Here is a 23,449-nt window from a genome sequence, read left to right as displayed (position 1 = left end):
TCCGAGTACTTCCGGTAATGGCAAAGATGGCGGACGCAGCTGATCGCTGAGGCTCCTCGCAAGCTTAGCGTTCAGTCCTCTCCAGGCACTCAGGTAGAGCAAACCCTGGCAGCTTTGCTCCCCCTCGCATGGTTGGAGGCCAGCGTGGCGCGAAACCGTCGGCTCTTTGAAGGCCAGAGGCACTGAATACGGTGTTTCGGGCAGGAGGAGGACCTAAGGTAGGCGGAGTGCGGCAGAGGTACCCAGGCTGTGGCTGGGATAGAACGCCGGCCATTATTTTAAATATAAAGAAGATAGAGGGCAGAACCTGAACGGAGAAAAAAGAGCCTCTGCATGACAAAAGAAAGGGCAGTGACAAACAATAAGCGGTGAGGCTGCCCACGCCTGAATCGCTGGAAAGGGGATCCTAATTGGCATTGTTCCCAAGGATTCAAAGACTCAAAGACTTAACAGGACCTGTGAGGTGCGGCACATTTATTCTAGTTATTTTATTTTTTCCGAGAGCGCCACACATTCAAAATTAAAACGGAACGTCAGAGAACCAGATAGAAGCAAAGAAGTTAAGAAATAAGTAAATAAACAGATAAACAGATAAACAAACAAACCGGGCCGTATTGAAGGAGATCTGGTGAAGGGAAGGAGAGGAGGCGGCGGATCGGGACCGGGCGGCGGCGCGGGGCGCAGAGTGCAGAACGCAGGACGTAAAATTCAAGACGTAAGATGTAAGACGCAAGGAGATTGGACGAAGCGACGTGACGTGACGCACGTGACGGGCGGGACGCGACGTGAAGGCGCTCAGGAAAGGAGAGGGTGGCAGAAGGGCGCAGATTCAAGAGAAAGGAGTAAAAGGAGTAAAAGGAAGAAGGAAAGCCCACCGAGAAGGAAAGCCCACCGAGTAAATAGAGTGACCCGGACAAGTGAGGACAAGAGGACAAGAACGTCATAGAATAAGCAGCACGTATTTTGGAAGGTGAACTGTAGTTGAGATTGAGAACTACGATATTGACTACGGCAGGGTGGTTTTCTATATGAAAGGGGCGGGAGGGGAAGGGATAAGGGAGATTGTGTTGGGTGGAGGGGAGGGAGGCGACAAAAGATAAAAGATAAAAGAGAGAGGGAGGAAAACAGAGCCGCCTCTCCCCACTACCGCCCAGACCTCCTTCTACCCCTCACCCCCCCCACACCCAACGCATTAACAACTGTAAGGATCACCAACGATAGTTAAACTCTCCGCCTCCTAGGGGGGGTTATTCATTTATATATATACTTTTTTTTTCTGTTACAAGGGAGGGGCGGGGGTAGAGTGGGGGATTAGTGAGGGGAGCATCTGTGAGGGCTATTGAAGCCATGAGCATATCAAAAACCAAGATGGAAAGGGATAAGGAAAGAAGAGGGAGTGTAAGAAAGGAATCATTAACAGAGGACTACAGCATAAAAGATGTGATGATGGAGATTTTAAAATTGCAAACGGAGGTAACCAAAATCCAGGAAAAGCAAGATAGACAATATCACAAGATGAGAGAAGAGATGTTAGAGATGAAGAGGGATATAAAGGAGGAAATACAAACTTTAGTAAAGGAAGAAATAAGCAAAATAAGAGTAGATTTAGAGTTAACACAAAAAAGTTGCAAAGAAAGGGAAAAGGAGGTGGAAGTGATTAAAAAACAACAAGGAGTCCTGAGGAAAGAGATGGGTGAAATTGAGAAAACAATAAATATAGTTAAGATACAGCAGGAAATTCTGGAATCGAAGGAGAAAGACTTCCAATTAAGGTTTCGCAACTTAAGAGAGGAAGAAAATGAAAATATAAGAGATAGGATTGTTGAGATTGTGTCAAGCATAACACAAAAATCAAAAGAAGGAGTGGATAACAATATAGATAAAGTGTTTAGAATACAATCAAACTATGCTAAGAAATATAATACCCCAAGAGATGTAGTGGTCTATTTTTGCAAAAGAAACCTGAGAGATGAGGTCTTAAAGGGCAATGCCAGTAACCCAACAATAGAGGGGGGAAACAGAATTGCAATTTTAAAAGAACATCCTGCATCAGTATTGGAAAAAAGGCGCAAGTACTCCTTTCTGGCAGAGGAATTAAGAAGGAGGAACATAAGATTTAAATGGGAAAAAAAGGAAGGCTTGATGCTGACATTTGAAGGAAATAGGCACTGGGTCACGAGTGAACATAAGGCTAGAGCGTTCTATGAGAAACATCTAAAGAGAGGAACGGGAGGGGGAGGGGGGATAGACGAGCACGGGGGGGGACGGGAGGAGGGGAGAGAAAAAGATGAAGAGACAATCAGACAAAAGAAAAGGTTCAGGGAAAAATCACCAGAAGATTTTATAAACTTAATGGATTTCGAGAGAGAGATAGTGGAGAAGGAGGGTGAGAAAAAAAATGATGATGGCGATGACTCAAAGAATTAGAATTTACTCTAACAATATCAATGGTTTTAATTCCCCAAATAAAAGAAGTAAAATATGCTATCAATTGAAAAAAGGGAAATACGATGTGATCTGTTTACAAGAAACGCACATTTCAAATAAACATGTGGCACACCTTGTACAAAAAAATTTAGGGACAACATACTATGCATCAAGCGCAGAAAAGAAAAGAGGGGTAGTAACATATGTAAATGAAAAGATTCCATCAAAAAAAATGTTCAATGACCAAGAAGGGAGGATGTTAGGGGTTATGATAGAAATGGAAGGAAAATTTTTTTTAATCTGTAACATATATGCCCCAAATGGGAGCAAAATAAAATTTGTAGAAATGCTATCCCAAAAAATATTGGAACAGGAATATGATGACCTCCTCCTTATGGGAGATTTCAATGGGGTACTAAATCAAAAAATAGATAAATCAAAACAGGGGAAAGTCAGTAAAGGAGAAGTTAAAGGAGAATTACCTAAGAGATTTAAACAGATGAAAGAAGAGCTGGGATTACAGGATATATGGAGGCTTCAACACGAAGACGAAAGAGATTATACATTTCTTTCACACAGACACCTAACTTGGAGCCGGATAGATATGATCTGGGGTACGAAATTAATAACGAAACGAGTAAATAGAATTAAAATAATGCCCAGACAAAACTCGGATCATTCACCGTTAGAAATGGTAATAGAGACCAAAGGAAGGAAAGGCAAAGAATTTAATTGGAGACTAAATGATTCATTATTAAAAAACGAATCAGACCAGAATAGATATAGAGAGCTACTAAGCGAATTTTTCAAAAATAATAAAGAAGAGGACACATCAATTGGTGTAATATGGGACGCCAGTAAGGCGTACATAAGAGGACTCATGATTCAACACAACGCTAGATTGAATAGAGCAAGGTCAACGAAACATAAGAAGATATCAGAGGAAATGGAAAAGTTAGAAAGTAAATTAAAAGAAAAACCCCAGGACAAAGAAATAAAAATTAAAATGGAGCTGGTCAAAAATGAAATTGATGCATTACACGTGGAAGAAATGGGAAAAAAATTAAAATATATCAGACAGTATAACTTTGAGAATGCGAATAAAGTAGGTAGATGGTTGTCAAGGAGGATAACAAAAAGGAAACAGGCAAGTATAATTAACAAAATACAAGAGGGGGAAAAACATACTATAGTAATGAAGATATAGAAAAACAATTCACAGAGTATTATGAAAGATTATACTCTGAAGACAAAACTCCGAAAGAGAAGGTAACACAATATTTAGGCAAACAAGAAATCCCAAGGATCACAGAAAGCCAAAGAGAGATTTTAAATAGGAAGGTAACACAAGAGGAAATAAAAAAAGCCATTAATAGACTCCCGCTTAATAAAGCACCGGGACCCAATGGGTTTACGATGTTATATTATAAAATATTCAAAGAAATCTTAACGACACCACTACAGAAGGTTATGACTAAGGCACTAGAAGAGGGTATAATTCCAGCAACTTGGAAAAGTGCAAATATAACATTGCTCCCAAAGGACAAGGTAGATACCACCAATATAAAAAATTACAGACCAATATCACTTCTGAATGTCGACTATAAAATATTTACAAGTATTCTAGCAACAAGACTTAAGGAAATACTAAAAGAAAGGATCAAGGATGACCAGACAGGATTTCTACCAGGTAGGTACATGAAGGAGAACATCAGAAATATCTTGAACGCCATAGAATATTACGATAAAAATCCTCAAAAAGAAACAGCCTTTCTATTCCTTGATGCAGAAAAGGCATTTGACAATGTCAACTGGTTTTTTATGCTAGAAGTCCTTAGAGAGATGGATGCAGGTTTCTTCTTTACAAACGCAGTCAAGGCAATTTATTCTCATCAAATGGCAAAAATAATAATAAATGGAAACCGGTCAAGAACTATAGAGATACAAAAAGGAACAAGGCAGGGGTGCCCTCTCTCCCCGCTACTGTTCATTATGACTCTGGAAGTCCTTCTGGAAGCAATCAGGAAAAATAAAGATCTTAAAGGCCTAAGGGTAAGAAATCACAGCTACAAAATACGAGCCTTTGCTGATGATTTAGTTTGCTTGATAGAAAACCCAATACAACAATTTGACCATTGGTGGGAGACAATTACAAACTTTGGGGAAGTAGCGGGATTGAAGATAAATCGAGAAAAAACAAAAATATTAACAAAAAATATGTCACAGAAGAATAAGGAAAACCTAAAAGAAAAAGCGGGTATAGAGATAGTGAAAAAGCTAAAATATCTTGGGGTAGAACTGACGGCAAGCAATGCTCAGTTGCAAAAAAACAACTATGAAAAGAAATGGAAGGAGATAAGGGAAAAAATGAAAAAGTGGGGGGCGCTCAAACTCTCTCTACTAGGTAAAATAGCTGTAGTCAAAATGAAAATCTTGCCGGAAGTTCTATTTTTATTTCAGAACATACCGATTTTGAGAAATAAAAAAATGATTAACAATTGGCACAAAGAAATAAGTAAATTTATATGGGAAGGCAAAAAGGCCAGAATCGCTACAAAATATTTGAAAGACGAGGTAAAAAGAGGAGGACTGGGTTTACCAGATTTACAGCTATATTACGATGCAGCAGCACTGAGCTGGGTAAGAGATTGGGCTAACCTTAAGGATAAGAGAACATTAGATTTGGAAGGATACGATCTAAACAAGGGATGGCATAGCTATCTATGGAAAGAGAAAGATAAAAAGGAAAAAAACTTTAAGAATAATTACTTAAGAGCTGCCTTGATAGAGACATGGAACAGACACAAGAGAAGATTCTATACGAAAATTCCGTTGTGGTACTCACCACTAGAAGCAGAACATAGAAGGGAAACACCAAGGGAAAATTGGCTAACATACAGACAGATACTAACGATAGTAAACGAAGACATTAATTTGAAAAGATTCGAGGAAATAAAACAGTTGGAGCCAAAAATGACATGGCTAAACTATTGGCAAATTAACGAAAACTACAAAGAAGACAGTAAGATAGGATTTGAAAGGAAGGAAACCAGCTGGGATAAAATGCTAAAATCAGAAAAGAAAATAATAAAAATTTTATATCAACAGTTATTGGCTTGGGAAACGGAAGAAGTACAGGTCAAAGAGGTGATGACGAAATGGGCTAGAGATATAGGCCACACGATAAGTATGTCAGAATGGGAGAAAACATGGAAAACAAAGATCAAATATACATATGCTGTGGAAATAAAAGAGAATTGGTATAAGGTTTTTTACAGGTGGTATCTCACTCCAGTCAAGCTTGCCAAGATGAGCAAAGGGAAGGGGGACGACAAATGTTGGAAATGTGGGGAACACATTGGTGATTTTATGCATATGTGGTGGAGGTGCAAGAAGGTTAAGAAATATTGGCATACTATTCATAAAGAAATGGAGAAAATAATCAAAAAGACATTTGGCTTCAGGCCAGAATATTTCCTACTTGGCATAACGGATTTTCAGATGGACTATAGTACAGAAAAGCTATTCACATATATGGTGACGGCAGCCAGGATTTGTCTGGCAAAAATGTGGAAAACAAAAGAAATTCCACTAAAAGAAAACTGGGTTCTAAGACTTCTGGACATTCAAAACATGGATTTACTAACCCAAATTTTAAAACGGGACAATGCTACCATGCGAGAGACAAATTGGACTCTATTGAGAGAATACATAGACAAAGTAAAGTGGGACTGAAAACAAAACACTGCAAGAAATTGACTATGGACTGAACAAGTGCTAAAGTACAGCGCAAAAAAAAAATTGATTATACGTTGAGCAAAAATATGTTGTCATGTAAAGGGTCTGGAAGGAAATTGGGTTTTTTTGTTTTTTCTTTTTTCTTTTTTTTTCCTTTTTTTTTCCTCTTTCTTTTCCCTTTTCTCCTTGTCTTTCATGACTCTATCTGTGGTATTGGTTTGCTTCGCCTCTATCGGTTATGAATGTAAATTTAATAGATACTGCTGTAGGTTGGATAGAGGTATAGATAATCGCGAAGCTGCGTTACTGTTCAAAGTGTTAAAATTTTATTTATCACAAAACCTAATAAAAACAAATTAAAAAAAAAAAAGACAGTCCTCTGTTTGGTGGATTATCATATCCATGTCTAGTTTAAGCAACTTGAAGAAGACGAAGCAGGAATGTTAAGTTTCAATAGGCTTAAACGTATTTGATATTATGTTAAATTGTGATTAAATTATTGCTTTGCTGTTCTAGTTGATGAATGACCTGCAATAAATGTTTTACAACTCCTGTCATACTAACCAGGAAAAGAATTGTTTCAAAAAAATTACATAATTCTAACTGATGGGAAATTATAGAATGGTGCATAATAGCATCACTGTTATGTAAAGAAATTGATATTATGTAAAGAAACATTTTTTTCGTGTCAGGAGCGACTTGAGAAACTGCTTCTGGTGTGAGAGAATTGGCCGTCTGCAAGGACGTTGCCCAGGGGATGACCGGATGTTTGATGCTTTACCATCCTGTGGGAAGCTTCTTTCATGTCCCTGCATGGGGAGCTGGAGCCAACAGATGGGACCTCACCCCGCTCCCCGGATTCGAACTGCTGACCTGTCAGTCAGCAGTCCTGCCAGCCACCAGGGGCTCCATATAAACAAATATTTAAATGTGATATCTGTTACTATTTAGGACCAAGAGATTTCCTTGAAAGCACAGGAAACTAATAGACTTTAGACACTGTCTCTTACTGTCAGTAGCAACTTTAAAAATGTGATTATTAATTGATAACTCAACATTTACATACATTTCATTGAGATAATGCAGGTGTTAGAAAAGTAAAGTCCAGGGACTTCATGCATCCTCCAAAACACATTTGTATGGCCCCAAAGATTTGTGGCATTATTTCAAAGCACTGAAGGATCTCTCCCCAAAATGCCCCCTCGATCGAAGGTTCTGACTGTGATTGCTTATTTTAACTGAATTCTCTCTGTCTTGTTTTAGCGATGTGTTTATTTTTGCTGTGTTAAGTTATTGTATGTTGTTTCGCACTCATGTTGGAAACTGCCCTGAGTCCCTTTGGGGAGATAGAGCTGTATATAAATATATTATTATTATTATTATTATTATTATTATTATTATTATTATTATTATTATTATTATAATATAATGGGAGAAATTGTCAGTTTAGAGTAAAACAAATGAATGAAAGCGCACAAAGACAAGTCCTTAATGTGCACCAGTGTTCTGTGGCGTGCGTAATCACCATCCAGTCCTCATGCTGGTTCCAAGATTTCCTATGTATTCATCCGCACAGCGAGACCAGTTTCTTCAATACCAGTTTGAAACTACTTTTAATGGTCAGTGTAGAATAAGTCTAAGTTAATTGGAGCTAGCCTGTAGATTTAGGGCCAGTGTAGGAATCACAAAGCCCTCCAATATTGTTTGACTGCAGTTCCCATCAGCGCTAGCTGTAATAGCTAATGGTGAAAAAAGATAGAAGCTGCAGCTGGATAGCATTTGGAGGACCCACTTCCAGTTTAAGAGATCATAATTTATTTTCAGCAAAACGAGATCTACAGCAAGAACAAAGCTAACCAATTCTACAGCATGAATACTTACCCCATGATTGCTATGTCCTTTATTTTTCTCTGTGGGAGAACAAAAACAGAAAAATTGAGGAAAAGCAATAAGCAATCACAATAAATTTAACAATAGAATGTTATTTCAATGTACTGTTGAAGAAATGGGATTTTTAGCAACATTTTTGTCTTACAGACATAAATAAACAATAAGACCCAATATAGAGTTTATATTAAATATTTATTTATATTTTAAAAGATAAAAATGAAATGAAATTCTCAAAAATATAGAAATGATAACAAATGTTGCCTAGCTGCAGCTCCAAACTGCAGGCTGAATGTTACAAAAGTTTTTTAAGTGACTAGGCTTACTTATTCACTCATTTATGTAACAGTCTCGTATAAAATATGCATAATACTTTTTAAGTTTTCCTATATATTGGCTGAATTTTCCTTAATCCTTCTATATGGATCTTCCTTAATCCTTATATAGTCAACAAACGTATTTGCACAAACACAGACAAGCACACATGCCCTTTAAGATCACATCTAATTAAGCGGCAGATTCTACCATTTCAGGGGGCAATTAACTGCTTTAATACACAGGCACAGAGCCTCCTTTTATACCAAATTGAATGCTCTACTTCTGTTCTACAAAAAACACCTTGTCCAAATCAGCCCATCTGCTAATTCCTTACTGACATTCCTAAGAATTATTAACCTCTATGTAGGTTGCACAGTATTTCAAAGGAAGGAACTGGCAAAGCCACCCCTAAATATCCATAGAGTTTGTGGTCTCACCATTAATCAGCAGCCAACTTGAAGGCACATATACAGACATAATAGATAGCACCGAGACTGTTACAGGAATGCCACGTAAGCCACATGTAACACCTGTTTCCAATTAATAGCACTAGGTGCTAATATGCTTCCAGCCTGAATTTAAGGTGCTAACTGCATTCAAAATCCTTCAAGACAGAATTCTACTTGAAGAATTTTCTTTACACCCCCAAATTACCAGCATCACAGTAACTTAAAACTCCAGTTGAACATTTAAAAATACTGTACAATTTGGATATCAAGGAAAAGGATACGAGGATAAGGAAACAAAGCAAATATAAGAGTTCTTGGTATGAACTGTTTTCAGGCTCTTACTCTCTAGGGGCCCTTTCACACAGCCATATAACCCAGAATATCAAGGCAGAAAACCCCACAATATCTTCTTGGAACTGGGTTAACTGAGTCCACACTGCCATATATCCCAGTTCAAAGCAGAAAAAAAATTATGGGATTTTATTCATCTGTGTGGAAGGGGCCTAGAATGTTGAAGCTTGAAGACTGAGAGGAGACTTCATTAGAAGAATAGAGTTTTTATTTGGGATGGGATGCCTTCATTTCTTCTGCCCCATAACTACATACCTGCTCTCCATCCTACCATATTCATAGGTCTGTTTTATGGGAATGCAGGAAAGAGCCTTTTCTACGGCTGCTCTTAGGCTCTGGAACCCTCTTTCCAACAAGGAAGTGAATGCTCATAGGGCTGTAGCTTTTAGCAATTGTGTTTATACTGGTTGTGTGTGTGTGTGTGTGTGTGTGTGTATTCTAATTCTTTTGCAAGTCAGATTAAATCCCTAAAAATGTAGGATTTAAAATAAACACCACCATAATGATCATCACCATCATCAGCAGCATTAGCAGCAACATTTGAATATGACTACTATATAACAGAAGTAGTAGATGTAGTTTCAACCATGACCTCTTTAGCCTCAATGAAGTCTGTTCCTCCTCTCAAAACAGAAACACTTGCCTCAAAAGTACTGACTAAGTTAATCAAGGAGAAGTTCTTGACCAATTTCGAGGAAGATTGGGATGTGCGACGGTAGTTATCACCTTTTTCCTCCGAAGATGTGGACAAAATTCTATTATTGTTTTCTGACATAGAAGTGGGTTATTGGAAGTATAGGAGTGGTTAGGGATCTTTCAAGGGAACAGTAAATTAAGAAATAAAAACCAACAGCCAGAAAGTGTGAGACTCATAAATTAGTTTTCATTGTTCTGTGTAGGTTGAGTTTAGTAGGGCTTTTTTCACGTGTCAGCAGCAACTTGGGAAACTGCAAGTCGCTTCTGGTGTGAGAGAATTGGCTGTCTGGTATATTTCTGTCTTTGATTGAATATTTGACTGTAGGTTTGTTTCATTGAAGAAAAAAATAGTTGAGAAAAGTTGCCTATATGAATTTGCCCTTATAGAGATGGCAGTGCAATTTGCACATTTAAAAGATTGGGTGCAACAGCAGCTACACAAAAAAATCTCTTTCACTGCATGCATTGGAGATTGCCCAGTTCAGTGGTTCTCGACCTGCGGGTCCTCAGGTGTTTTAGCCTACAAGTCCCAGAAATCCTAGCCAGTTTACCAGCTATTAGGATTTTTGGGAGTTGAGGGCCAAAACATCTGGGGACCCACAGGTTGAAAACCATTGGCTATAACTTTTTATCCAGTGTTTGTACTTTGAATCTTAAAATTGTCTCTTCTCCCTCTTTTTCATGTCACACAGACTTGTTCATATTAGGCTGAGACTGAGAGCTACGTACTACAGAGACAAGTGGTCCTTTTATTTAAAGGTGGATTTGATGTTGGGCCTCCTTAGGCTCCATCTACACTGCCATATAATCCAGTTTCTGATGCAGCTGCCTTAGAGAGCAAGTGTGCTGTAACAGTTTGAGTGCTGGACTATAGTTCTGGGTTCAATTCCCCACTTGGCCATGGAAATCCAATCGGTGTCCTTTCGGTGAGCTAGGACTTCATCACACCAAGTATCTATCCACTTTAAATCCAGTTACTGCCTCCTGCAGAATTCTGGGGTTTGTAGGTTAGGCAAGCCCAGGACTTTTCTGACTGAGAATTTTAAAGGACCCTCTCTTTAAACTGAACTAGGATTTAAAAGGGGCATGCACAAGAAATAGAAAAAAGTGGAAATCATCAAAGACGAATTCAAATGAGTGCCCAGCATGTGTAGGGAGAATGTCAGAAAACCTAAAGCACAGAATGGGCTCAAACTTGCTAAAGAGCTGAAAAAAGAATTTAAAGCCACTGCAGGGAGAAAATAATGAAATTCAAATAGGAGACAGAGAAAAGGCAGAATTTCTCTGCCTTGGCCTTCTCCCAAAAGGAAGCAGTTTCCTGTTGCACCCCAGGCCTGGAAACCCCTATGACCACAGCACCACACAAGAGTTCAGCATATAAGCAAACAATTTATTGAAGAACACACAAAAATATATGAAAAGTCAGGAATAAGAAATGAAGGTGTATAATTCAAAAAAGGGTCAGCAATAGGTGATAACCAGACAGTAATTAATGCGTCTCATGCAAATCCCAAGGCAATTTAGTCCAAGAATAGCCAGAAAGTCACAGGTACAGCATAAATCCACAAGCAAGGATATACTTAGCAAGAACTTGAGCAAGAATACAAAAACAAGAACACAGAAAACTTCCAAGATACTTCAATCCAAAACCAAGGCTTAACTTGAAACAAGAACCAGAGAACTCAGGCCTAGCTTCTCACTTGGATGCTACGTTGTCTGAACTAACTCTTAGGTAAACCACTTGCCAATTAATAAGAGCCCATGAAATTATTTCTTTTCCCATGAAATTTCTCAACTTTCCTACGTAAGCGCTCTGACAGGCGTTGCCTATTTTCTGCTCTAATCTGTAAACGAAGACTTTTGTTGATCTCCATATCTCCAGGTGTCTTTCCCTAGGAGCTTTCTGTATCATTTAGCTCTCCCTGTGACTCCTTATCTAATGTTGCAGTTTCTGGCTTCTCTAACTGACCTTGAGGCCTTGTACTTTCTGAGTCAGGTTTTTCCCAGAGAGAACTGTCATTTCTCTGACTTGAATCTTCCTCACTTTGTGCCCCAGTAAATCTCACAGGAAATGCCACAATTCTCTCTAAACCATCAGTGAACCCATCAGCCTTAGGCTGTACTACAACATATCCAACCTGGGGAAAACGAAGCAGAAGATGCAATAGGGGAAATGCAGCACAAAATAGATAAAGAGGTAGTACAGAAATACCTGGCTAAATGAAATGAATTCATTGACCTTGCTACACGGCCGCCAGAGTCGCTATGCTTTGTTGGGGGTGTGGGGAACCCAGTGCCCCAAATCCCACATTGCTTGGCTCCTCTTCCAGCTGATCCCTTGGAGGGGAAGCGTGAAACACGTGGCTTCCCCTCATAGATTCCAATGGCAACACGGGAAGCTTCCCATGTTGCCATGGCGGTGGCATGCACCGGCTCTGCTATCCTTTACCCACGGAGCTGCACCAGCGTCATATCATGGTAGCTGGCAGGCTCTGTGTATGACTTGGGCTAAACTGGTTCATGCTGCCAAATTTAGCCTTTTGTAATGCGATTGTAAGTCTCTAGGGTCAGATGAACTACAACTGTGAATATTAAAATAATGGAAATAATCTCACAAACACAGGCAATAATAGAGAATTCCTTGATAGCAGGAGAAGTCTCAGTAGACCAGAAGAGGACAGATGTCCCCATCTTTAAGGGGGGGGGGAGACAAGAAGAAAACAATTATTGCCCAGTCAGCCAGAAATTAATACCAGGAAACATCCCAGAGCAGATTATTAAACAAACATTCTGTAAGCACCTAGGCCCCATCTACACTTACCATCCAGACAACTAACACCCATAAAGGCATAGACAAAAAGCCATTAAATTGGGTGCTCTGTGGTTTTTGTCCCACCATCCAGCCTCAAACTGGTTCCAGGATTTCCTATGTAATCATCTGCACAACCACTTTCTTCAATACCAATCTGAAACTGCAGTAAAATATCAGTGCAGATGGGGCCTTGGCCAGAGGTGGGACTTAAGTGCAGTAAGCCTGAATTTGGTCACAGAACAATTTTGTCTAGTTACACATACTTATGCCAGTAGGATTTCTGGATCTCCTAGCACTAAACTCAAAGGTTTCCCAGCTTCCAGCTGAGTTTTGTTATAGGAATCAGAAAGTTCATCACAGATGATGAAAAGTTACCGTGATAACCAGATTTGTGTCAGCACTTCTTGTGCTACTATGTGACCAGCTTCACTTATCTTGAAGATAAGACTCAAGTACAAGGAGAATTTGTACTTTTGAACTCCAATTTGTGAACTAAGCATATCTGTAATTGGTAGCTATAACTGTATTCTTGGTAATTCTGGTAGCATGTGGTCCATAGTACACAATGCACCACAAAAATCTCCAACTATCTGGCAGTTCTATAATTTGCTCCATAGTTAGAGATGGGGGACCTTCAGCCTTCGTGATGGTGATGACTCACATCGTATCTGCCTAGGTCTGATTAGAATTCAAGTTCAACAACACATGTACTATAGATTTGGCACAGTTGTGCTATGTACTAAAAAAAACCCAGCAACAATGTGTTGTCTAAGACTTTCATTGCTGGAATCACTGGCTTGCTGTGAGTTTTCGGGGCTGTATGGCCATGTTAAAGAAGCATTCTCTCCTGACATTTCACCCACATCTATGGCAGGCATCCTAATTTTTGCAACATTCACAGTTGCCTCAAACAGACAGGAGTTCTTTCTCCACCCGGGATATTCCAGAGGTATATAAACCCCACTTGCCTAGTTTCCAACGGACTTCACCACCTCTGAGGATGCCTGCCATAGATGTGGGCAAAACATCAGGAGAGAATGCTTCTGGAACATGGCCATACAGCCCCGAAAACTCACAGCAACTCAACAGCAACAATACTTGCGGACACTTACTCTGACAACATCTTTAATGCATAGTGCCCACTACGATAGTTTTATTCATGCCAGCTTTCATCTCAGTTCATAGCAAAGTGCCCTCAGCATGTGGAAAAGTCTGATTTTTATTCATGGTTTTGAAGTTTAATTAAAAGGTATTTTATCAGGTATTTTATTAGACATTTCATTATTCATCATATAAAAATGCTGGTAATACCTGGAAGCTTCTGATTTTCCTAAATGGCAATTCTTGGCTGTGAAACCATGTGACCTGAATCTGTAAAGGGGTTTCCAAGTACACGGTTGCAATTGTACTACAGAGTCTGAAATGTTATTGTGCAGAAAGAAAGTTTCTCCTGACAGTCACTTTACCAGGCAATAGAAAAGAGAGAGATAAGACTCAATCAGCATCACCCTATCTGTTCAGTTGAAAGAGCAACCATTTTGGGTTTTCCACTCTTTTATCAAATTCTGTTCAAGGTGTTCACGATAAGACAGGTAACAAAATACAACATGAAAATGCACAACAACAACAAAGCCATTACTAAAAATGTTAAAATATATGATCAAAATTATTTTATAAGCTTGTGCAATGTGCAATGGTTTCTAGTTACTTTGGAAAGGAAATGTGCATAGCCATTTTCATAGGAATGTCATTCTGTCACAAATTCTAAGGAAGGTTTGCCTCCCAAAAATGAAACCAATATGAGAAAGAACACAATAAAGTTACTGGCTTACACTATTGTTTTAAGCACAATAATGAGTAAGTAACTTCATAAGCCCTTTCTGAGACCCTTTCTCTTTGCACAGTAGGTTATAAGTGATATAAGTAAAGAAATATGTAAATAAGGCACTTTATAGATTGCCAGTTTCCATCTTTACCATACAGGAAAAATATCACCGTTTACTTCTTGAATGAATGGCCTCTCCTGCACCAGCAAATGGAATTGTCAATATTTGAATATGTATGATATAAATCAGTGCAACGCTACTGCACAAATTCAGGAAATTCAACTGTGATTTAAATTTTCCTTTTAAAAATAAACAGTAGTAGCTAAAGCAAGTAACATTATGGGGTAATATTAACTGAAATCTAGAAGTTTTCTTCATTATGTTTTAAGAAGACAAAAACAAAGAAAACCCATAAGTGTAAAATTAAGACGTGATAGGTAAACAGAGGTGGAATTCAGGGCATATACCCAGCTACTTGGTTACTTTTAAGAGCTGACCTAACCTGCTTATTATTATTATCATCATCATCTTCTCTGTATTTAACCTAATACAAAGAACAGAGAACAATATAAATACAGTACAACCTCGTATCCACAAGGGATATGTTCCCATGGATATGCAAAACTGTGGATAATAGTGAATCACTATTGAAATAAAGGAATTCTGGTACATGAATCATGCTGGAGGATCTAGAAAATGCATAGAGATTATATATTTTGTTCGACATGGATAAATGAAACCACGGGTACTAGCCCCACAGATATGGATGTTATAATGTATTTTGAAAATTCACATTCACTTTAAAAAATCAAACAAGTTAGTGATCAAAAATCTTTCAGACTTGAGTTCCCATTATCCCCAGCAGTCATGCCAGGTCAGGTATTTGTGGCCCTGAAAATAACCTGATCCACCTATGATGTGTATAAACATGTTACAGGTAAAGGTTTCCCCTGACATTAAGTCCAGTCATGTCTGACTCTGGGGGTTGGTGCTCATCTCCATTTCTAAACCGAAGAGCCGGCCTTGTCCATAGACACCTCCAAGGTCATGTGGCTGGCATGACTGCATGGAGCGCTGTTACCTTCCCGCCAGAGTGGTACCTATTGATCTACTCACAGTTGCATGTTTTCGAACTGCCAGGTTGGCAGGAGCTGGGGCTAACAGCGGGCGCTCACTCCGCTCCCGGGATTTGAACCTGGGACCTTTTGGTCCACAAGTTCAGCAGCTCAGCGCTTTAACACACTGTGCCACCACAATTTGGATTATGATTGACTAATAATCACCTGGAATCCTTTTGGGAATTCTACTTTCTTGTTAAGCTTGAACCCCAACATTACATAATATATAGAAATTCTATGCTTTCCAGTGGTGCAAACAGAAGCTACATTTTGAGACACACACAAGTCATTCCACAAATTGTTTTGATCAGCTCACACACTGCAGGATCAAAAGCTACATTAGGGTATGCTATTAAAGACTAGTGTGGAAACCTAATGGGGACTCTGCACATCTCCATACCTTCCATCTCTCTCAGGGAAAAGTTGGGGGGGGGGCAGATGTCCACTTATAATGTGTATATATTTCTGTATTTCTTTAAAGTAAGATGTATGCAGGATTTTGAGCTTTGCTTTGTGCAAAAGTTTATAATAGCCAGGAAACTTAAAAAAAATTACACACATTACAGTCAATCTATATTAAAATGATTTAAACTGAAAGCTTAGGTTTACCTACAGTGCGTACAGGTGAGCCTTTTATTTTCCAATCACCTAGCCTCACTAATGAATTTTTTACAGAGGATTTAGACAACAGCCTTGCATTTATCAGCCTGCCACGTGGCCCTCCTTTTTCTTACTACAGAAAACCCATTAGGGTGGGAATAATGAGGATGGAACTGACAAAACCACCTCAAGTATTCCTTGCCAAAGAAAACTCTGAGAAGTTCATGAGATCTCCATAAGTCGACAGGCGACTTGAAAGCGTACACGATGGTACAGCTGAACAGTCCTTGCTGCTGCAGGGAGCTGTCCACCTGGAAGCATTTCTTCATTCTTATGGCTCATCCTTTCCCATGTAACATTTTGCATTAAGGGTAATTCCAAAGTTCGTTTCAGTCATACTTTTTCCTGCAATGTATAATCCAATCTACAGTAATAGATAATTATTTCCTAGTCCTTTCCTCATCATTTGTGACAGCCACAGTTTCAAGGCGACAACTACAAACCCAAAACATTGCAGGCATATTAAGGGATTCTAAAAGCGTGCAGCTTGTAGGAATAACTTAGTAACAATAGGGTTTAATGTTTTTCTCTCTGTGTATGTGCTTTTACCAGATGCTTGATGTCAAAAGTCAATAGGTTAAGTTAATAATGTCCATGGAATTAAAAGTTATCATTTGTTAAAGGGGCAGCTACAGAGGACCTGGCAACTCTACCTTCCACACAAATAAACGTTTTATTTCCTGGCAGGCTTTTATGGCAGGCAAAAACTCAACTGATACACCTCCCCGTACATATAATCAGAAAATAATTTTGTCCGACAGACGTTAAGGTAAAGGTAAAAGTTTTCCCTTAACATTAAGTCTAATTGTGTCTGACTTCGGGGGTTGGTGCTCATCTCCATTGCTAAGACAAAGAGCCAGCATTGTCCATAGACATCTCCATAGTCATGTAACCGGCATGACTGCATGAAGTGCCATTACCTTCCCACCACCGTAATACCTATTGATCCACTCACATTTGCACATTTTTGAACTGCTAGGTTGGCAGAAGCTGGGGCCAATAGTGGAAGCTCACCCCACTCCCCAGATTCAAACTACCAACCTTTTGGTCAGCAAGTTCAGCAGCTCAGTGGTTTAACCCGCTGTGCCACCAGGTTAAACTGACAATCATTACTAGTTTAATTAACATATTATGCATCTGCCAAAGATTTAAGAACCTTGACAGGAGAAGAAGATGGTAACACCATACATGTTGGGATGGTATAGCAAAGCAAGATCTTAGTATTCAAACATTGCAGTTTATTTAAGGTTATTTATGAAGTTGTCCTCTGTCTAGATGGGACTGTTTCTAGTTAAAAATCAGTATGCAGATTAAGCTTTTAAGCTTACATAGAAATGCAGACAAAAAGAAAATAGACTTACTCTTATTGACTCATATTTTTATTTACCTGCATTAACTTCTAAATGAATGCCTGGTAATGACCTAATTAAAATTATGGAACACAGCCACTTTCTATATTTCATTATACACTATATAATACGTGTGTATATAAGAGAGAGTTTGAGAAAAGGAGAGATTTCGGTTGATCCATCTGGAATTGTATGAAAATCAGGGCTGAAATCTTGTGTTTATCCAAGAATAATTTCTAAAAAACATGACTAAGTAAGCAGCAAACATAACAAAGTAGTTTGTGGCAGCTTAAAACAGGTTTATTACAATGACACAATATTCCCTGGACGATTTCATCAGACCACATCCTTACCATTAAGGAAAGGATGGGTTGGGTTCAGGTGGCAGGTGCTGTCCAGCAGCAATGACATTTTGTCTTGGGATTCCTGAATTAGCCCATTGTATTCAAATGCAAAGGAGAGCCCCGTCTAATGCTGAAATGAGGCTGCTCCATGGAATGGGGAAAAGGGCACCCCCTTAGTCTCCACCTCAAGAGCAAAACACCCTGGATTTCCTGGAAAACTCATGCCATTATACATCTGTTCTGTGTTTGGAAGTGCCTCAAGCCTTCTGGTTATTTTTGGCAGCAAATTAAATGGTCACACAAAGATCATAGTGTTCACCTTGATTCTCTCTCTGTCTGTCTCTTCCTCTCATGTCACCAGCCCAGTGGTCAGATGTACCCAGGACAGGAGGGGAAGCTGCTCCTGACAACTTCTCCTGCCCTGCACCTCTTTTAAAGACAATTGGGCAGCAGAAAACTGGAGCCCACCTACGAGCAAACCACCAGTTACTGCAGGCTATACTATAGAGGAAGGAAATGATAAAATGTCTTCTAAGTATCCCTTCCCTTAAAAAAATCCTATAAGAATATTGGAATCACTATATATCAATAGGCAACATGAAGATACATATATCGTAACAACCTCTCTCAGTGGTACTATGAGCAGAGCTAGGACCTCAATACCCCTGAGATCAGCTGAGCCCATCTGATCTCAGAAGCTGGACAGGATCGGCTGTGGCTAGGATTTACAGTCATAGAATAATTGAGTTGGAAGAGGCCACATGGGCCATCTAGTCCAACCCCTCACCATGCAGGAAAGACACAATCAAAGCATCCCTGACAGATGGCCATCCAGCCTCTGTTTAAAAACCTCCAAGGAAGGCACTTCCATTACACTCCAAGGCAGTGGGTGCCACAGCTGAATAGCTCTTACAGTCAAAAAGTTATTCCTAATCTTCAGGTAGAATCTCCTTTCCTGTAATTTGAACCCATTGCTCTGAGTCCTTGTTTTCAGGGCATCAGAAAACAAACCTGCCCCCTTTTATTTATGACATCCTTTTATATATTTATACATGGCTATCATGTCTCCTCTCCGCCTTCTCTCCTGCAGGCTAAACATATGCATCTCTTTAAGATGCTCCACATAGGGTGTGGTGTTCATGCCCCATGAGGCATGGATGGGAGACCAACAACAAGGGTTGCTGTAGGCTATACTTCAGAGGAAGATCCCATCTGACCTTGGAAGCCAGACAGGATCTGCTATAGCTAGGATTTGGATGGGAGACCAACAACAACAACAACAGATGCTGTAGGCTATACTTCAGAGGAAGATCCCATCTGACCTTGGAAGCTAGACAAGATCTGCTATAGCTAGCATTTGGATGGGGGACCACCACCAACAAACAGATGCTGTGGCTATACTTCAGAGGAAGATCCCATCTGACCTTGGAAGCCAGACAGGATCTGCTATAGCTAGCGTTTGGATGGGGGACCACCAACAACAACAGATGCTGTGGGCTATACTTCAGAGGAAGATCCCATCTGACCTTGGAAGCTAGATAAGATCTGCTATAGCTAGCGTTTGGATGGGGGACCACCACCAACAAACAGATGCTGTGGGCTATACTTCAGAGGAAGATCCTATCTGACCTTGGAAGCTAGACAAGATCTGCTATAGCTAGCATTTGGATGTTGTGAGCTGTACTTCAGAGGAAGATTCCACCTGATTTTGGAGGCTAAATCACCTCTGGGAGGGACTTGGATGGGAGGCCAGCAATGAATACAATGCCGCATTTCAGAGGAAAAGACTGACTGAATCTCCTCTGAGTTTTCCTTGCCCTCTGAAATTCGTGGGGTCTCCATAAAAAAGTCCGACTTGAAGCCTCAGAGAAAGCTTTGCGGAGAAGGTCAGAGATGAAGAGAACAGCTCCATTGGGAACGTTTAGTTGGAAGGAGAGAACTGGCAAGGCCCTTGGCTCCTCCCCCTCCTCCTCTGCCCCCTTCTTCTGATGGGACCTTTTGGAGGGCTCCCTGTAGACCCCGCTCTGAACCTGGGTCTGGGGCATCTGTGTCTTTTCGGGGCTGTTTCCCTTCCTTCCCCTTGCGCCTCCCTTTCTGTGACACACAAACCCACCCCACGGGAGGAGGACCAGGTGTGCATCCTAGTATTTCCCCATCCTCTAGGCTTGGTTGACACTGGAGGGTCCCAACCAAAGGGACAGTCTTGCAAAGGAGGCTGCCCACGCCACGCCAGAGCAGGACGTCCAGGAGAAACGCAACACAGGCAGAGAGAGAGGCAAAAGCCCCCAAGTGCGCTTGATCCAAAGGGGGTTCTTCGGGAGCCCCTCTGCCCACGTCCCCCATAGACGCCACCTACCCATTGGGAGGCCCTGGACGGCGGCGCTTCGGCTGGCTGAGGGGAGGGAGGACCAAGGCAAGGAAGAGAGGCGAAGGCGGGCAGGCGTCCGCCTTTTAAAGCCTCTACCTTTGGCCGGGCTCCAAGTCCGACCTGGCTTGTCCTCACCTGGGCAAGGGCCGAGCAAGGCAGGGAGGCAGGGGAGGAGGCGGGAGGAAGGGACTCTGGCCGCCGCCCTGAGGTTTCCCAAGTGGAAACACACCCCGACGCCTGCCCAGCCAGGCTCCCGATTGGTAGCGAGGGAGAAGGCAGCTGCTCTCCGGACCAAAGCCCTTCCCGAGTCGGAACCTGGGAGGCAGCGTCCAGATTTTAGAGCTGATGCCCTTTGACACCATTTATAAACCCAATGCCATAGAACCCCCTGGAATTCTAGTTTGACAAGGTCTTTTGCCTCCTCTGCCCAAGAGTCCTGGACCTCACCAAACTACAACTCCCTGGATTCCACAGCAGTAGTCAAGCTGCACTGATTCTACAGCAGGCATGGGCAAAGTTCAGCCCTCCCAGCATTTTGGGCTTCAACTACAGTAGAGTCTCACTTATCCAACACTCGCTTATCCAACATTCTGGATTATCCAATGTATTTTGTAGTCAATGTTTTCAATACATCATGATATTTTGGTGCTAAATTCGTAAATACAGTAATTACTACGTAGCATTACTGCACATTGAACTACTTTTTATGTCAAATTTGTTGTTAAACATGATGTTTGGGTGATTAATTTGTCAGTTCTTAATTTTTATTAAATTTTGAAAATAACAATAAAATCCACTTTAAAAAAAAAAAGAAAAAAATTCAGATCCTGTAAAGTAATGATCATGCCAAGATTTATAAGTTAGTGATGTTTCACTGATGTGGAGTATGTGAGAAAGGGGTGATTAATTTGTAAAATCATAACCTAATTTGATGTGTAATAGTCTTTTCCTTAATCCCTCCTTATTATCCAACATATTCGCTTATCCAACATTCTGCCGGCCCGTTTATGTTGGGTAAGTGAGACTCTACTGTACCACAATTCCCAACAGTCTATAAGAATGCTGGGGTCACTATACGTCAACAGGCAACATGAAGATGTACATACAGTGTTCCCTCACTACTTTGCGGTTCACTTTTTGCGGATTCACTGTTTTGCAGTTTTTCACTAAACTCTAAAAGACTATTATATAAAAAATATAATTTACAGCATAAGGAAGGGAGGAAGGAGAAGCCAAAGGGAGAGAAAAGGAGCCCAAGTGGCAACAGGAGGAGTAGGAGGCAATTTATTAACACACGATTGGTTGATAAAGACTTAAAATAGTGCATAACTACTAAAATAATATATAAATATTAAAATAAATATAGCGTCCCTACTTTGCGGATTTTCACTTATTGCGGGTGGTCTTGGAACCTAACCCCCAGAGATAAGTGAGGGAACACTGTATATCATAAGGGCTCCTTTCAGTTGTACTATGAGCAGAGCTAGGACCTCCTCTTCATTCACTCAGTCATTTCCGACTTTTCATGACCTCATGGACCAGCCCACTCCAGAGCTCCCTGTCGGCCGTCACCGCCCCCAGTTCCTTTAAGCCAAGCCAGTCACTTCAAGGATGCCATCCATCCATCTCGCCCTTGGTCGGCCTCTCTTCCTTTTTCCTTCCATTTTCCCCAGTATCATGATATTTTCCAAGCTTTCCTGTCTCCTCATGATGTGGCCAAAGTACTTCATCTTTTCCTCTAATATCCCTCCCTCCAGTGAGCAGCTGGGCATTATTTCCTGGAGGATGGACTGGTTGGATCTTCTTGTGGTCCAAGACACTCTCAGGATTTTCCTCCAGGACCAAAGTTCAAAAGCATCTATCTTCCTTCGCTCTGCCTTCCTTACGGTCCAGTTCTCACATCCATAGGTTACCATGGGGAATACCATTGCTTTAACTATGCAGACCTTCGTTGCTAGGACCTAAAAACCCCTAAAGGCAACCCATCCCACCTGACTTCGGAAGCTGGACAGGATCAGCTGCGGCTAGGACTTGGAATCATAGAATCGTAGATTAATTGACTTGCAAAATATCACATGGCCCATCTTGTCCAACCACCTATCATGCAGGAAAGGAACAATTAAAGCCCCCCCCCCCCTTTTTCGTGTCAGGAGCAATGTGAGAAACTGCAAGTTGCTTCTGGTGTGAGAGAATTGGCCGTCTTCAAGGACGTTGCCCAGATGTTTCTATGGTTTTACCGTCCTTGTGGGAGGTTTCTCTCATGTCCCTGCAAGGAGCTGGAGTTGATAGAGGGAGCACACTCTCCTCGAGTTGGATTTGAACCGGTAACTTTCAGGTCAGCAACCCAACCTTCAAGTCATCAGTCCTGCCGGCACAAGGGTTTAATCCACTGCGCCACTGAGGGCTCCAAAGCACCCCTGACAGATGGCCATCCAGTCTCTATTTAAAAGCCTCCAAGGAAAGAGCTTCCACCACACTCCAAGGCAGAATGTTCCGCTCCTGAACAGCTCTTACTTTCAGGAAGTTCTTCCTAATGTTCAGGTGGCATCTCCTTTCCTGTAATTCGAACCCATTACTCTGAGTCCTTGTTTTCAGGGCATCAGAAAACATGCCTGCTCCCTCTTCCTTATGGCATCCTTTCACATAGCCCCTGCTTGTTCTACAATGTAAATACACTTGGATTCAATGGTATGTGTAAAGGTGAGGCCCCCCCTGCACACACACATTGATTGTTTAATGCAAACCTAGCTTGATGAAAGTGGTTTCACAGTGTAGGCGTGATTACATAACAAATCCTGGCACCCGTTTGACACTCAGATGGCGATGGCACAAATCACAGGGCACTGGTGTGCATTAAGGGCTTGCTTTCGCAGGCATTTATTTATTTATTTTGGAAATTTATTTTGGACCCAAGGTAGCTCACAACGTATTTAAAATATACGATGTAACACAAAACCATTAAAGCCATTAAACTGGGTTCTACAGGCCAATGGATACTCCACCACAGACAACAGAAGAGCTGCAAGACCAAGAACAAGGCATGAGAGTAAAGACAAAGATCCTCCCTGAGGAAAACATACATCAAGGGAACCACTGACTGCACAGA

General features: G+C 40.8%; 1 protein-coding gene across 3 annotated transcripts in view; it reads right to left on the bottom strand.

The window, feature by feature from the left end:
* The window catches only part of slc15a1 (solute carrier family 15 member 1), a 57,033-nt gene extending 36,638 nt beyond the window's left edge, over positions 1-20,395 (bottom strand). Inside the window, exons 1-2 of one of the 3 annotated variants that reach the window (XM_008106941.3) lie at positions 20,332-20,395; positions 8,047-8,075 (exon numbers count right to left, since the gene is read on the bottom strand). In XM_008106941.3, coding sequence (XP_008105148.2) covers positions 8,047-8,075; positions 20,332-20,335 — 33 coding nt within the window. In that variant the 5' untranslated portion in view covers positions 20,336-20,395. Of the gene's footprint in view, positions 1-8,046; positions 8,076-8,807; positions 9,044-9,425; positions 11,916-20,331 lie in introns of those variants that run through there. The other 2 variants (XM_008106940.3, XM_008106939.3) reach the window with 2 other exon arrangements.
* Positions 20,396-23,449: the final 3,054 nt, after the last annotated feature.

Source organism: Anolis carolinensis, chromosome 3, assembly GCF_035594765.1.
Source record: "Anolis carolinensis isolate JA03-04 chromosome 3, rAnoCar3.1.pri, whole genome shotgun sequence".
Lineage (NCBI taxonomy): Eukaryota > Metazoa > Chordata > Lepidosauria > Squamata > Dactyloidae > Anolis > Anolis carolinensis.
This window is presented reverse-complemented; position numbering and strand designations above follow the sequence as displayed.